Genomic DNA, 11,049 nt, shown 5'->3' on the forward strand with positions numbered 1-11,049 from the left:
CGATACTGTGATCTTTACCTGTCGTGCAGGTACTTCTCACTTTCATTTATTTGAGATCTGTTCCGTTATTCATTTCTCAATCCAACGAATCCGTTTTTTTTTTATATATATATATTTTCTGTATAGTCTATAAATTGCTCCGAAGTTCCGTTCTTAGTGTTCTATGAATGTTTTCGTAGAAAGGTTCTAAAATATATTTTTTTTCTTTTCGGCTATTTAAAAAGAAAAATGGGATAATAGAGCTTGTTAACGCACAGAAATACTGAATGCACGATGTATGATTGATGGTTTTGATGTTTAATTTGCGATAAAATTGGGAAAGAAATTAAACCGAAGTTTGGATGCTTACTTCGTGTAAGTGGATTTGATTTTGTGTTGAAATAATTAAAATTACGGGCGTTGCTTATAATTGCGGTTGATTGGAGAGTGTTGTTGAGGCTTTGGCTGCATAGTTATTGCTGATAATTGATCACAGTTTGGTTTTTCATTGGACTAACTTAGGAATGATTGTATTGTTGCTTGGAGAGTATTCTATATTTCTATCTCCAGATTTTGTCTTCTTTCTGGAATTTCGTAGATATTTTGTGTTTCTTTACTGCATTAGAATTTAGAAGAATGTTTTTAATTGGATTCCTAAATGTATTTTGGAGTAATCTAATTGTGACTTGATTCAATTGCACACAGACTCAAGAATTAGGGACATCAATTTAAGCCTGTCTAGGAATCTTACTCCTCTCACCTGTTGGCATTGCCTACCTTATGATAGGAAATTCTAAACTTTGTCTACAGTTACACAAGCTGTGCGGTGTATAGAAGAAGCCAATAAAAGACTGACACATCATCATTTTAGATAGAAAAATAGTTGTAGAGAACATAAATTTATGTAGAATGTTTTTGTTTATTTGATGATATTTATATTCAATATTTTATTAGCTTAGTCTGCACAAGTTAGAGTTTAAGTCTTTAGAAGAATTTTTACCCTATGATGGAGTGTTTCCCCTTTACAGGGTAGTGAGCTGGTTATATTCATGGCTTTTTCGTCCAAACTTCCACACCAGTTCAATCATGTAAGGAATTTTGTGAATGCAAAAGTAAAGTGGGTCCGAGACCTGGATCTTGATATTGCAGTTCTGAAAGAGAAAGATCTTAAACAGACAATTTCCCTCAAGAACCAAATCATTTCATCTCCTTCCAAATCCCTCTCCATCTACACTGCTTCTCAACTAAAAGCTTCCCTCAACCTTCCCAGTTCACCTACCAAATTCATTGACAAATATCATTGTGTTTTCTCACAATTCCAACCTGGTCCTGGTCGCCCTCCACATGTCAAGCTCACTCCTCAAGCCTTTTCCCTCCACAAAGAAGAAATGGCTATTCTTAACTCTCCTACTAACCGTGAAGACACTGTTCAGAGGCTTGCAAGTCTTCTAATGCTTGCTGGCATGGGAAAGTTGCCTCTTTATGTAATTGAGAAGCTAAAATGGGATATGGGTCTTCCCCATGATTATGTGACAACCCTTTTGGCTGATTACCCTGATTATTTTGATGTTTGTGTCGTGGAAGATCCATCATCTGGAAAAGAATTGCTTGCTTTAGAACTTGTTTCATGGAGAAAAGAGCTTTCTGTGTCCGAGTTGGAGAAGAGAGCAATGAGTTTGGGCTACAGTGGAGATAAAAGAAGGCATGATATTGGATTTCCCATCTTTTTGCCAAAAGGTTTCGATTTAGAGAAGAGGGTGAGGACTTGGGTTGAGGATTGGCAAAAGCTGCCTTACATTTCTCCATATGAAGATGCTTTCCATCTTGACTCAAATAGTGACCAAGCAGAGAAGTGGACAGTGGCAATTTTGCATGAGCTGCTTACTCTTCTTGTGTCAAGGAAGACAGAGAGAGAGAATTTGCTTTGTTTTGGAGAGTGTTTGGGGTTGGGCTTGAGATTTAAGAGGGCTTTGGTTCATCATCCTGGTATATTTTACATTTCCAATAAGATTAGGACTCAGACTGTTGTACTTAGGGAGGCTTATAGAAAGGATTTTTTGGTTAAGAAACATCCATTGATGGGTATAAGATATTGGTACATTAACCTCATGAACAAAACATAGAAGCACTGTAAACAAGCTGATTTGGTGGATGGTCATGATGTTGAAGCTTAGCTATTGAGGCTGAAGTATTTTCCTGTTCAAACTTTCTGCCAAAGCAATCAAGTCTAAATTCCTAAAAAACTGCTTGTTAAAATGTTTCCTTTGAAAATGTTCAAGAAGAAATTTATGAACTTAATTTCCAGAATATAAATGTACTTATTTGTTTATTATGTAATTTCTTGAAAATTTATGGTAATTGGCACTGATGCTGCCAAAGTGATCAATCAGACAATCACAGTGGGGTGGAGTGGATGTCTGCCATTCCCAGACAAACTTAAGTGTTGTGTGAGTTGTCATGACAATAGTGGATGATTGTAAACCAAATTATGGCTGTTGGGGCTGCAAATTTTCTCAGGGACAAAATCCCTGTTTTGCCGATGGTGAACATTGACCACATATGATTGATTGAGGTGTTTATTTCTCTCCTTCACCAATTGCATACATTTGAAGCATGTTATGATTAGTTCCTGGTGTTTTGTTGCATCACACAGAGAAGGGATGTTCCCATGTTTTTATCCTGCAATCCACCAATTTTTAGGTGAGATATGGCAGCCCATGCATTTTCAGGTCTTGAAAGGGAAGAAGACATTCTGATTTCCTCGAGTAAATCCTCATCTAATTTGAGGAATTTAAGAAAAGTGGAAAATAAATCAGAAAATGTACAAATCAAATCCTAATTATCCATATCAACAGAAAACATACAGTCCCTAATGGGAGTATTTTCAACTATGGTCAAGTTGAACCTTTTCACTGCCTCTGTTGGAAGCTGAGTTGGAGTTCCTCTGTTTTTGGTAGCTTCTGCAGTCCTTGTTTTCAAGATTCCTCTACCTCCTGCCTATGTTACTGATTTATTGTTATTAATTACTGTTTTTGATTCAGCTTATATTAGCAGTTTTGTGAGAAAGTTTTTGAAAAATGAGCGATTAATTTCCTAATTAAAAAACTAATCCAAGCATGCAGCCATGCACTTCGATTAATGATGGTTGTCTTTAAGCTGTGACTCTTGAGTGCCTTTTTTAATATAATATGACTGAGTTTTAATGATGAATATGTCATAAGTTTTGAGTAGAGTTTTATGCATTTATTATATGTATATCAAGTATTAAAATTTACCTGTATCTTTGGTGTGGCTGCCTGCCACTGCTTGATCTGCTATGTTATTATAGCATTTTGGAGTCATCACTGTACAAGATATACTATTTTGGATGCTACCATACTGACACAAAAAAGTAAACATCATGGGTGTAGGAAATGATTACTGATGGAACTGCTATTGAGTATCTTTGCAAATTTTGAATTTGAATGCTCAATTACTAGTGATTACTTCTGTTGTTATCATATGATGATAAGATTTCCATTTTAAACTAGCTGAGGGTGAACTCTTTGTTGCTATATGCTAAAACATAAATTTTATTAATCATACAAACAACCAGCCATTTTGGAGTGTGATAGGACTTGGGATTAATTGTCAACCCGCCTGATCCCATCCATTTAAGGCTGGTGTGTAATGGTCAATAGGCCGTCCTGGTTGAGTCTGTTCTGTTGGGGCAAAATTATAACTATCTTTTGGATCTAATATAAGTTTGTTTTATAATTTGTCTTTTATTTGCATGATTCTCACTAATTTTCAATTGTATACTTTTTCTTTTTCAGCGACCATACTGTATAAATTGTGAACGGAAAATTTTGCTTCATTTCTTTCATCTACTCATCTATATATGATTTTACCATTGCTAAAACACCATTCTAAGTTAATTTTGTATTATTTGTGCAGCTGAAGTTCATGTGATTGCGGAACATTAGTTTCTTCTTCTTTTTCTGCATGGTGTTTGTATTCAAGTGAACACTTTTCAGGCATGAAAATATTCAGTGGATGGCATCGTTTTGTTCTTGGTCTTCCTTTGATTTTCCTCCTGACTCACCTGTTCTCTGGTGGGTAATCCTTTTTTATTGCAAATATAGATCTAAATGTTTGGTGGAGCCTTACAACTTACAAGTAAACCTTTGTCTTTCAATCAGTCATGGAGTTGTACAAAAGATCAAAAATGGAGGAACCCCACAAGCAACTTAACAAGAAATTTGATCATCTGGTTCTTGGTCCTGCTGCTGGACAAGGCTTGTCAAATCGTTTGCAATGCCAAGGTTCTTTTTGTCATTTTATAAAATAGTTTTTTTTTTATAATGGTCTCAATTTTTGAATGTTTTTGCTTAGCATAATGTGATTCCCAACAAGGTTGTCTCAGAATCTTTTATATCGAATAATGCTGCTGAAATAAACCCACTTTGGACAAATTTTTGATAGACATGGTCGCTTAATACTACTAATATGCTAGTCACATTGTCAAAATTGCATTTGGGATTTTGGTCATTTAGCATTCGCAAATGCTAATGCATAACTTTTTTTTCCTTCAAAATCCTCATATTAGTGATCATCTTAGACATAATATATGGTGCTAGAGAACCAAATGGATATTTTATATTTATTTCATTTATGTGGCTGAGGAAAATATTACAACAAACTGATGAAGAATTTTGACATCTTAAAGATCCAAGACTATATATTTATAGTACTTCCGTCAAACCCTATTATCTTTAAGAGTTGACATCAATTTTTGTTTTAAAGAGCCATTGCCTAGGTATATTACCATGTCAATTTTACTTATAACAAAAACTTGAAGTTTGGAATGAATAATTATTGCATTCAAACTACTTTTAAAATTGATTGTTGCTCATAGATTTGCTTGTGACATTTGTGTGTTGTTATTACAGATTGTCTGAAATTGTTTTCTATATCTGGCTTGTTTTCCTTTTGTTATTTGATACCAACCTGCTTATGAACCTAATTTAACAAAATGAAAAAATTCTACACCCAACATATATTTTCCATTGTGACATGTCATGAGTTGGGTATCATTAATGTGTATATTTATTTGTATACTTTTCACATTGGACTTGCAATGTAGACCGTATGCCCAAAACTTTTTTGCATTAGTTTGTTGGATTAACTTAATTTGGCCTTTAATCTTATTTTGGAGATATTTATTTCAGCCTGTTTGCAATTTCCTCTTAATTGTTTCATGCAAGGTTGTTAAACTTGACTCAAAGTCGTAAGAATTTACCTCATCCAAAAGAAATATTAAAAAAATCACAATAATAAAGCAAAACATAATAACAAAGTTAAAACCACAATCAAATAGTCAAATCATATTCATACAATGATAAAGTCAGTGAGAATGACCCGATGTCCAAATCTCAAGTTCATAGCAAAACATTAACATAGATTCATGAGGTGAAAAACCAAAAACTTCAAATAAGAGCAAATAAGTCATGATCTTTCATGTGTGTTTATCCCCATAGTGATGGTGTATGTGAAGTTGAAGATATTTTGTTTCCATAAGTTTCGTAATCTAGATAAACCTGTAACAATGATTTCATCCAATGATTATTGAATTTTCTTATTTCTTATAAATTTTAAAAGGTCTGAAATCATATATTTAAAATTATTTATCAGGTTTTTCATTTTACTCCTAAATTTCATGTTTTATTTATTTTTTTCTCGTGTGATTCTTATAATGCATTTACAAACTCTCAATTCACAGGGACATACGCTCTTAACAGGACCCATTCTTCTAACAGCAGATCAGGTTTAGACGGAAGTATCACATTTGTCACTGTCTTTACTGTTTATAATTCTTCTCTCGATGATGTAGATGATAAATCATCAAACACAGTTGTTGGCAATGCTTCATATAATAAGGTGGGCAGGTCAATGGCTTTGTTGAATGTCTTCATTAACTTCATTCAGGTAAATATTGAATTAAAATTGTGGGTCTGTCTCACTGCAAAGAGCTTATTGCCTTTGATTATTGCATATATTGTTTCTTTACTGATTATAGTATAGTTAAGTGTGCTGTGTTCGTCTATGATTTTATACTTTTGGAGTTTATGAACTGCCATTAATGTAATGTTCATATCTTCTTGAGTTTTTTTCCTCCATTGGCACTAATTGTTCAGCCACATGCACCCAAAATGTCATACTTCCATGTCATCATTTGGCTTCTAATAAATTTTGATTGATACACTTTACTAAAAAAAGGTAGGAAGCTTAAGTAATTTAATAATAAATATACTTTTGGTCTTTTATATTGTTAAAATAAAGCTTAATTTGTTTAAAAGGACCAAATATTTGGTATTTAACTTTTAAATGGATTTATGTTGTCATTTGTCCTAGAGTTTGTTTTCTGATAATTATACCAGAATGGCATCATTCATTCAACATTTGGTATGGACAATGTTTGCAGGTTGCAATGCCCTGGAGCAAAGTGATTATTCTCACAGACCCAGTGTCTGATCTCTCAGTGGACCGAAATAGTGTCTCTCTGTATCCTATACAAGGTGAATATTCACGAGACAAGTTGATGCTCCAAAGGATCAGGTCTTACATTGTAAGATCACAATGCATCCACAGTAGATAAAACATTTTGGTGAAATAATTTCTCATCACTCATCATGACCACTTTTTGTGGAATATTTTTCCTGCCCTCTGTGTCCAGCAATTTTAATGATCAACGCTACATAAATTAGATCTGCAGTGCTTGCTAGTATTTATTCAAAGATATAGTTTTTTTCTATTTATATATTCATGAAGATGTTTAAAATAATATTTATTATTATTATTATTTTTACTAATATGTTTTTCTCATAAAATTTCTAAATATAATAAATAAAGTATTTACACTAATGGAGTAGTTTAAAGATAAAAAAGAATGATATAATAAAATAAATGAAAGTGTAAATAAAAAAATTTACCAACACCATATGAGTTAATTCCTTAGTCTGTATAATTTATTGCCTTTTAAAAAACAAATAAAAATAGATGTAATATATCATTTAATTATATAAAAATTAAATATGTATATATTTTATGAATTTTGGGCACCAAGAAGGTCCACCTCTGATTATGTTCCCCCTTTAGGGCTAGTAGTGTTTTTTATCATTACATTAATGATGTTTAGAATTTTAAAATTTTAGTTCTTTAAACTAAAATAACCTTTTTTAATTCTTTACAGACCTTTTTAGAAACCAGGCTTCAGAAACTTCCTCAGAAGCCAACGAATATCACTCATTACATCTTCACCGATTCTGATATAGCAGTGGTTGATGATTTAGGGCAGATTTTCCGTGACCATCCTAATTTTCATCTGGCTCTGACTTTTAGGAACAATAAGGCTCAACCTTTGAATTCAGGATTCATTGCTGTTAGGGGTACCCCAGATGCAGTTTTAAGGTGATAATCTGTACTATCTGTAGTTTTAATTCAACTGCAATTATGTCATATACTACAGAAACTTTAAAAAGCGGACTGATTGTGTAATTTACTAGTATTTGTGCAGCTTATTCATGATATTAACCTTCTGATATGGACTTACCTATCTTTAGATCACATACTTGATCAACAACATGCTTATTTAGGGTTTTGGGGAGAAGGGAAACAATTTATTTTTGGCATTTAATTTTGATTTTTTTTATTGTTGTTGGTGTAAGAAGTTTTATACTGTACTATCCATCCTATTTAAAACCTGAAAATGGAAAATGTCGGTTACTTTTACTGCATGATGTTTTTTGTTTACTAATAATGTAAATAGTGTTGCTGAAAAAAACACTTTATTTTGATGCTAGCATTCCAATGTCATTGAGTGTTACTGACATTATTATACTTGATGGAAAGTAGTAAGGAATTTTGACCTACTGTTCTAGCAAATTGCTTGATGTGTAACGTTACCCTACATAGGTACACATGCAATTTCCTTTGATATGCTTCTTTGGTCATTTGCAAGCTGGCATTGCCAATGGTATCATGATTTTTGTTTTAATTTTTTTTTTTGGTATATATTTCTCTGCTGAACAATGTTTGAAAATATGTAAATCTTTTTCAATTTCCATTTTTCCTGATTTATCCCTCATTACTTTGGTAACTAATTCTTGAGAATAAATGCAGGGCAAAGCTTTTCCTACAAGAGGTCTTGAAAGTTTACAGCTCAAAATATAGAAATGCTTCCCGCATGCTGGGTGACCAGTTAGCTCTTGCTTGGGTTGTGAAGTCAAAACCTCATTTTGACGCTAGCAGGTTTGGCAAAGCACGTGCTTTCTCTGAAGATATTCGTGGTACTTCAGTATTATTCTTACCTTGTGCCCTATACAATTGGACTCCGCCTGAGGGTGCTGGTCAATTTCATGGCATGCCATTGGATGTTAAGGTATAACTCAGACTTACAGCAGTTGTATTTTTATCTGATCCTCGGCTGATTGAAGTTTGATTTTTGGAGGTTTTTAAATATGAGATTTGTTAATCTCAACTCTTTGGACTAAGTTAAGCACCCAAAAGTAATAAACTTTTATTGGAAAAAATCAAATTTACTACAATAAAATTATAAAAATGTGATAAATGCTTATTTTTTCAATAATTTTTTTTTATTATTAGTTGTTTAAATATAATATATTGTCCTTAAAACTTTTAACACGATGAGTTCTTGGTTTGTCTTTGGGATGTAGGTTGTTCATTTTAAAGGATCAAGAAAACGTCTAATGCTCGAGTCTTGGAATTTTTATTCCTCTTGTCGTGACATTTCAGACATGTTATGTCTCATTTTGGGAAGTGGAAGAACAAAATATGATTTTTGAGAATGGTCACTCTTCAAATATTCACATATCATATAATTTAGCATCTTGTGGCAGTAACTGCTTCAAATTTTAGCACAGAAAAACTCAGCCTTCCTTTTTATTTACTGAACTGATAGCTGCAAACTGAAGGCAGAAAATGGCGCTAAAATGGGTTGGTTGGTTCTTCTCCTTGGAAGAGTTCTTCTCAGAAGACACAGTTTTCCCGTTCCACCATATCAAAAGCATGTGCAATATAATATTATTGTTTTTAAAATGGCAGTGTGATATGTGCCTTTTTGTGCAATTGGAAAAGATATTCAGGGTGTGTAACTCCTATTGCTGCTTAACAAGTTGAATAGCTCGTTCACAGGGGAACTACACTATGAATGTTGCTTGTTTCTATAAGCACGGGAAATTGGAAGAGTAAGAACAACAGAAACTTGATATTTTACAGAACATATTGTTAAAATTACTTTACCTTTTGGTTAGATCATCAACTTCCATTGTACAACATTTTGGCTTCGCCTATTTTTAGTTCACGAGTTCAATTGTTAGATTCATCACCTCAGGGAATGAAATGAAACACTATGAAAGGGTACATGTAACTATAGCATGGGAGCCACAAATTGCTTAGCCAATTGAAGACCTTGATTTCGCATTAGAACGGGATGCATGAGCCCGAGATACCTGTAATCATCATGTTCCGACTAAAATGACTCCGAAGAAAATTAGCTACTTTGGATGTTTTCCCATCATTTCAAATGCAACTATCTCAAAGCTATAAATGTCGCATTTTGTCGAATATTTCAATTTTATGCTGAGCCAAATGATTATTATTTACTTACATAATTTAAAAAGTAATATACTTATATATACATTTTGTATCCCTAATCCTTATAATAATAATCATCATCATCATACCTAGAAGGGCTTATTGCTTATAATATCAAAATTTTATTAACTTAACAGTACAACTAATATAAATCTTTTACATAAAAGATTTTGTTTATTTTATTTTAATAAAAATTATATTATTCTTATATTTGATGAAAATATATTTAATTTTAAAATTTTTGACAAAAATATAATTAATGTCTTTTTTTCCCCTCAAAATATATATATTTATGTCTATGTAATAGAGGTGCACTTTGAATCATCTACTGTCAATGTTTTGGTCCAATATGCAAAAATCCCAATCATTGATTTATTCTTAAACAACAATTAAGAGTGTCAATGGAGGTTAGAGTCTGTCCTCCAAAAGCTTGCCATAAAATGGGTCAGTCTGTCCCATCTAAAAAGAGACTGGATTTTCAAGTTCAGCTTGTTCAAGGCTGGAATTGGTGTGCTAACTGGCCAGTTTACCAAAGATAATTTTTTTTTTTAAAAGTTGGTGAGTTGATAGGCTAGCCAACCTAAAACTAACACAAGAATAGAAAATATATTATTTTTATATTAATAAAAAATAATATTTAATTAATAAATAATTATTTTTTTTAACATTAAAAAATGGGCATGATGAGCTAGCCCACCAATGGTGGGCTAGGCAAACTTGCCCATCAAACTCAATCCACTTTAACATTCCTACAATTGAGTAGAGTAGGAAATGAAATATACGATAAAAATTTTAATTACAAAGGTGGTAAAAAGAGTTCTTTTCACCATAACAGTACAATTTTGAAAATTTTTTATTAAAACAATATTATTTAAAAATAAATTATTAAAATGAGTGAATTTATCTCTATTAAAAGAAGTATTGAATAAAAAAATAAACTCCACATTACCACAATACAACATGTGTCATGTTTTACGTGTGACTTGCATTAAAAGAGCTCCGCATATTAAAGATGCATGCTTTGCATTATAGTATGTGATGTCATTTTCATTAAGAGTTACGTATTAAAAGGTGTTATATATTATAATTCAGTGCACTCTTTCCTTACTTTTACTCTGCATATTAAAAATTCACATGTAATACATTTTGGTCTGTGTTACTTTTTAATATTAGAGTTTGAATTCAAATTTAAAATTTAATTTCTCTCATTCTCTTGACTAAATTTTAAATTTTACTTTTTCTTCACATTACTTAACATATAAATTTATATTTTAGTTTTTTTTAAAAAAAATAAAAGTTTAAATTTTGAATTCAAACTTCTTGTGAACAAATTTAAAATTGAAACAAAGTTTTAATTGATGTGAAAAGAAAATTTAAACTTCAAAATGAAATTCAAACTTAAATGCAAAAAATAAA

General features: G+C 32.1%; 2 protein-coding genes across 3 annotated transcripts; both read left to right on the forward strand.

The window, feature by feature from the left end:
- Window positions 1-4: 4 nt before the first annotated feature.
- Window positions 5-9,232, forward strand: LOC113865001. 2 transcript variants are annotated; one of them, XM_027499298.1, is made up of 8 exons: window positions 5-29; window positions 3,916-4,073; window positions 4,161-4,283; window positions 5,741-5,946; window positions 6,443-6,586; window positions 7,211-7,428; window positions 8,140-8,398; window positions 8,694-9,232. In XM_027499298.1, the coding sequence occupies exons 2-8, from the start codon at window positions 3,998-4,000 to the stop codon at window positions 8,820-8,822; spliced, it is 1,155 nt and encodes a 384-aa protein (XP_027355099.1). In that variant the 5' UTR covers window positions 5-29; window positions 3,916-3,997; the 3' UTR covers window positions 8,823-9,232. The 2 variants fall into 2 exon arrangements, with proteins under 2 accessions (XP_027355099.1, XP_027355098.1); XM_027499297.1 differs by lacking the exon at window positions 5-29 and adding an exon at window positions 2,391-2,551.
- LOC113865103 (protein WHAT'S THIS FACTOR 9, mitochondrial) lies at window positions 1,029-2,102 on the forward strand. The gene has a single exon (XM_027499470.1). It carries the CDS (start codon window positions 1,029-1,031, stop codon window positions 2,100-2,102), a length of 1,074 nt encoding a protein of 357 aa, XP_027355271.1.
- Window positions 9,233-11,049: the final 1,817 nt, after the last annotated feature.

Source organism: Abrus precatorius, unplaced genomic scaffold (genome assembly GCF_003935025.1).
Source record: "Abrus precatorius isolate BTA unplaced genomic scaffold, Abrus_2018 Scaffold4, whole genome shotgun sequence".
Classification (NCBI taxonomy): Eukaryota; Viridiplantae; Streptophyta; class Magnoliopsida; order Fabales; family Fabaceae; genus Abrus; species Abrus precatorius.

What these genes read in the sequence shown, in the direction of transcription:
- LOC113865103 (XM_027499470.1), top strand. Translation starts at nt 1,029, where the DNA reads ATGGCTTTTTCGTCCAAACTTCCACACCAGTTCAATCATGTAAGGAAT.
- LOC113865001 (XM_027499298.1), top strand. Translation starts at nt 3,998, where the DNA reads ATGAAAATATTCAGTGGATGGCATCGTTTTGTTCTTGGTCTTCCTTTG. An exon ending in AAATCGTTTGCAATGCCAAG is followed by an intron (nt 4,284 to 5,740) that starts GTTCTTTTTGTC and finishes CTCAATTCACAG; the next exon opens with GGACATACGCTCTTAACAGG. An exon ending in GCATGCCATTGGATGTTAAG is followed by an intron (nt 8,399 to 8,693) that starts GTATAACTCAGA and finishes TTTGGGATGTAG; the next exon opens with GTTGTTCATTTTAAAGGATC.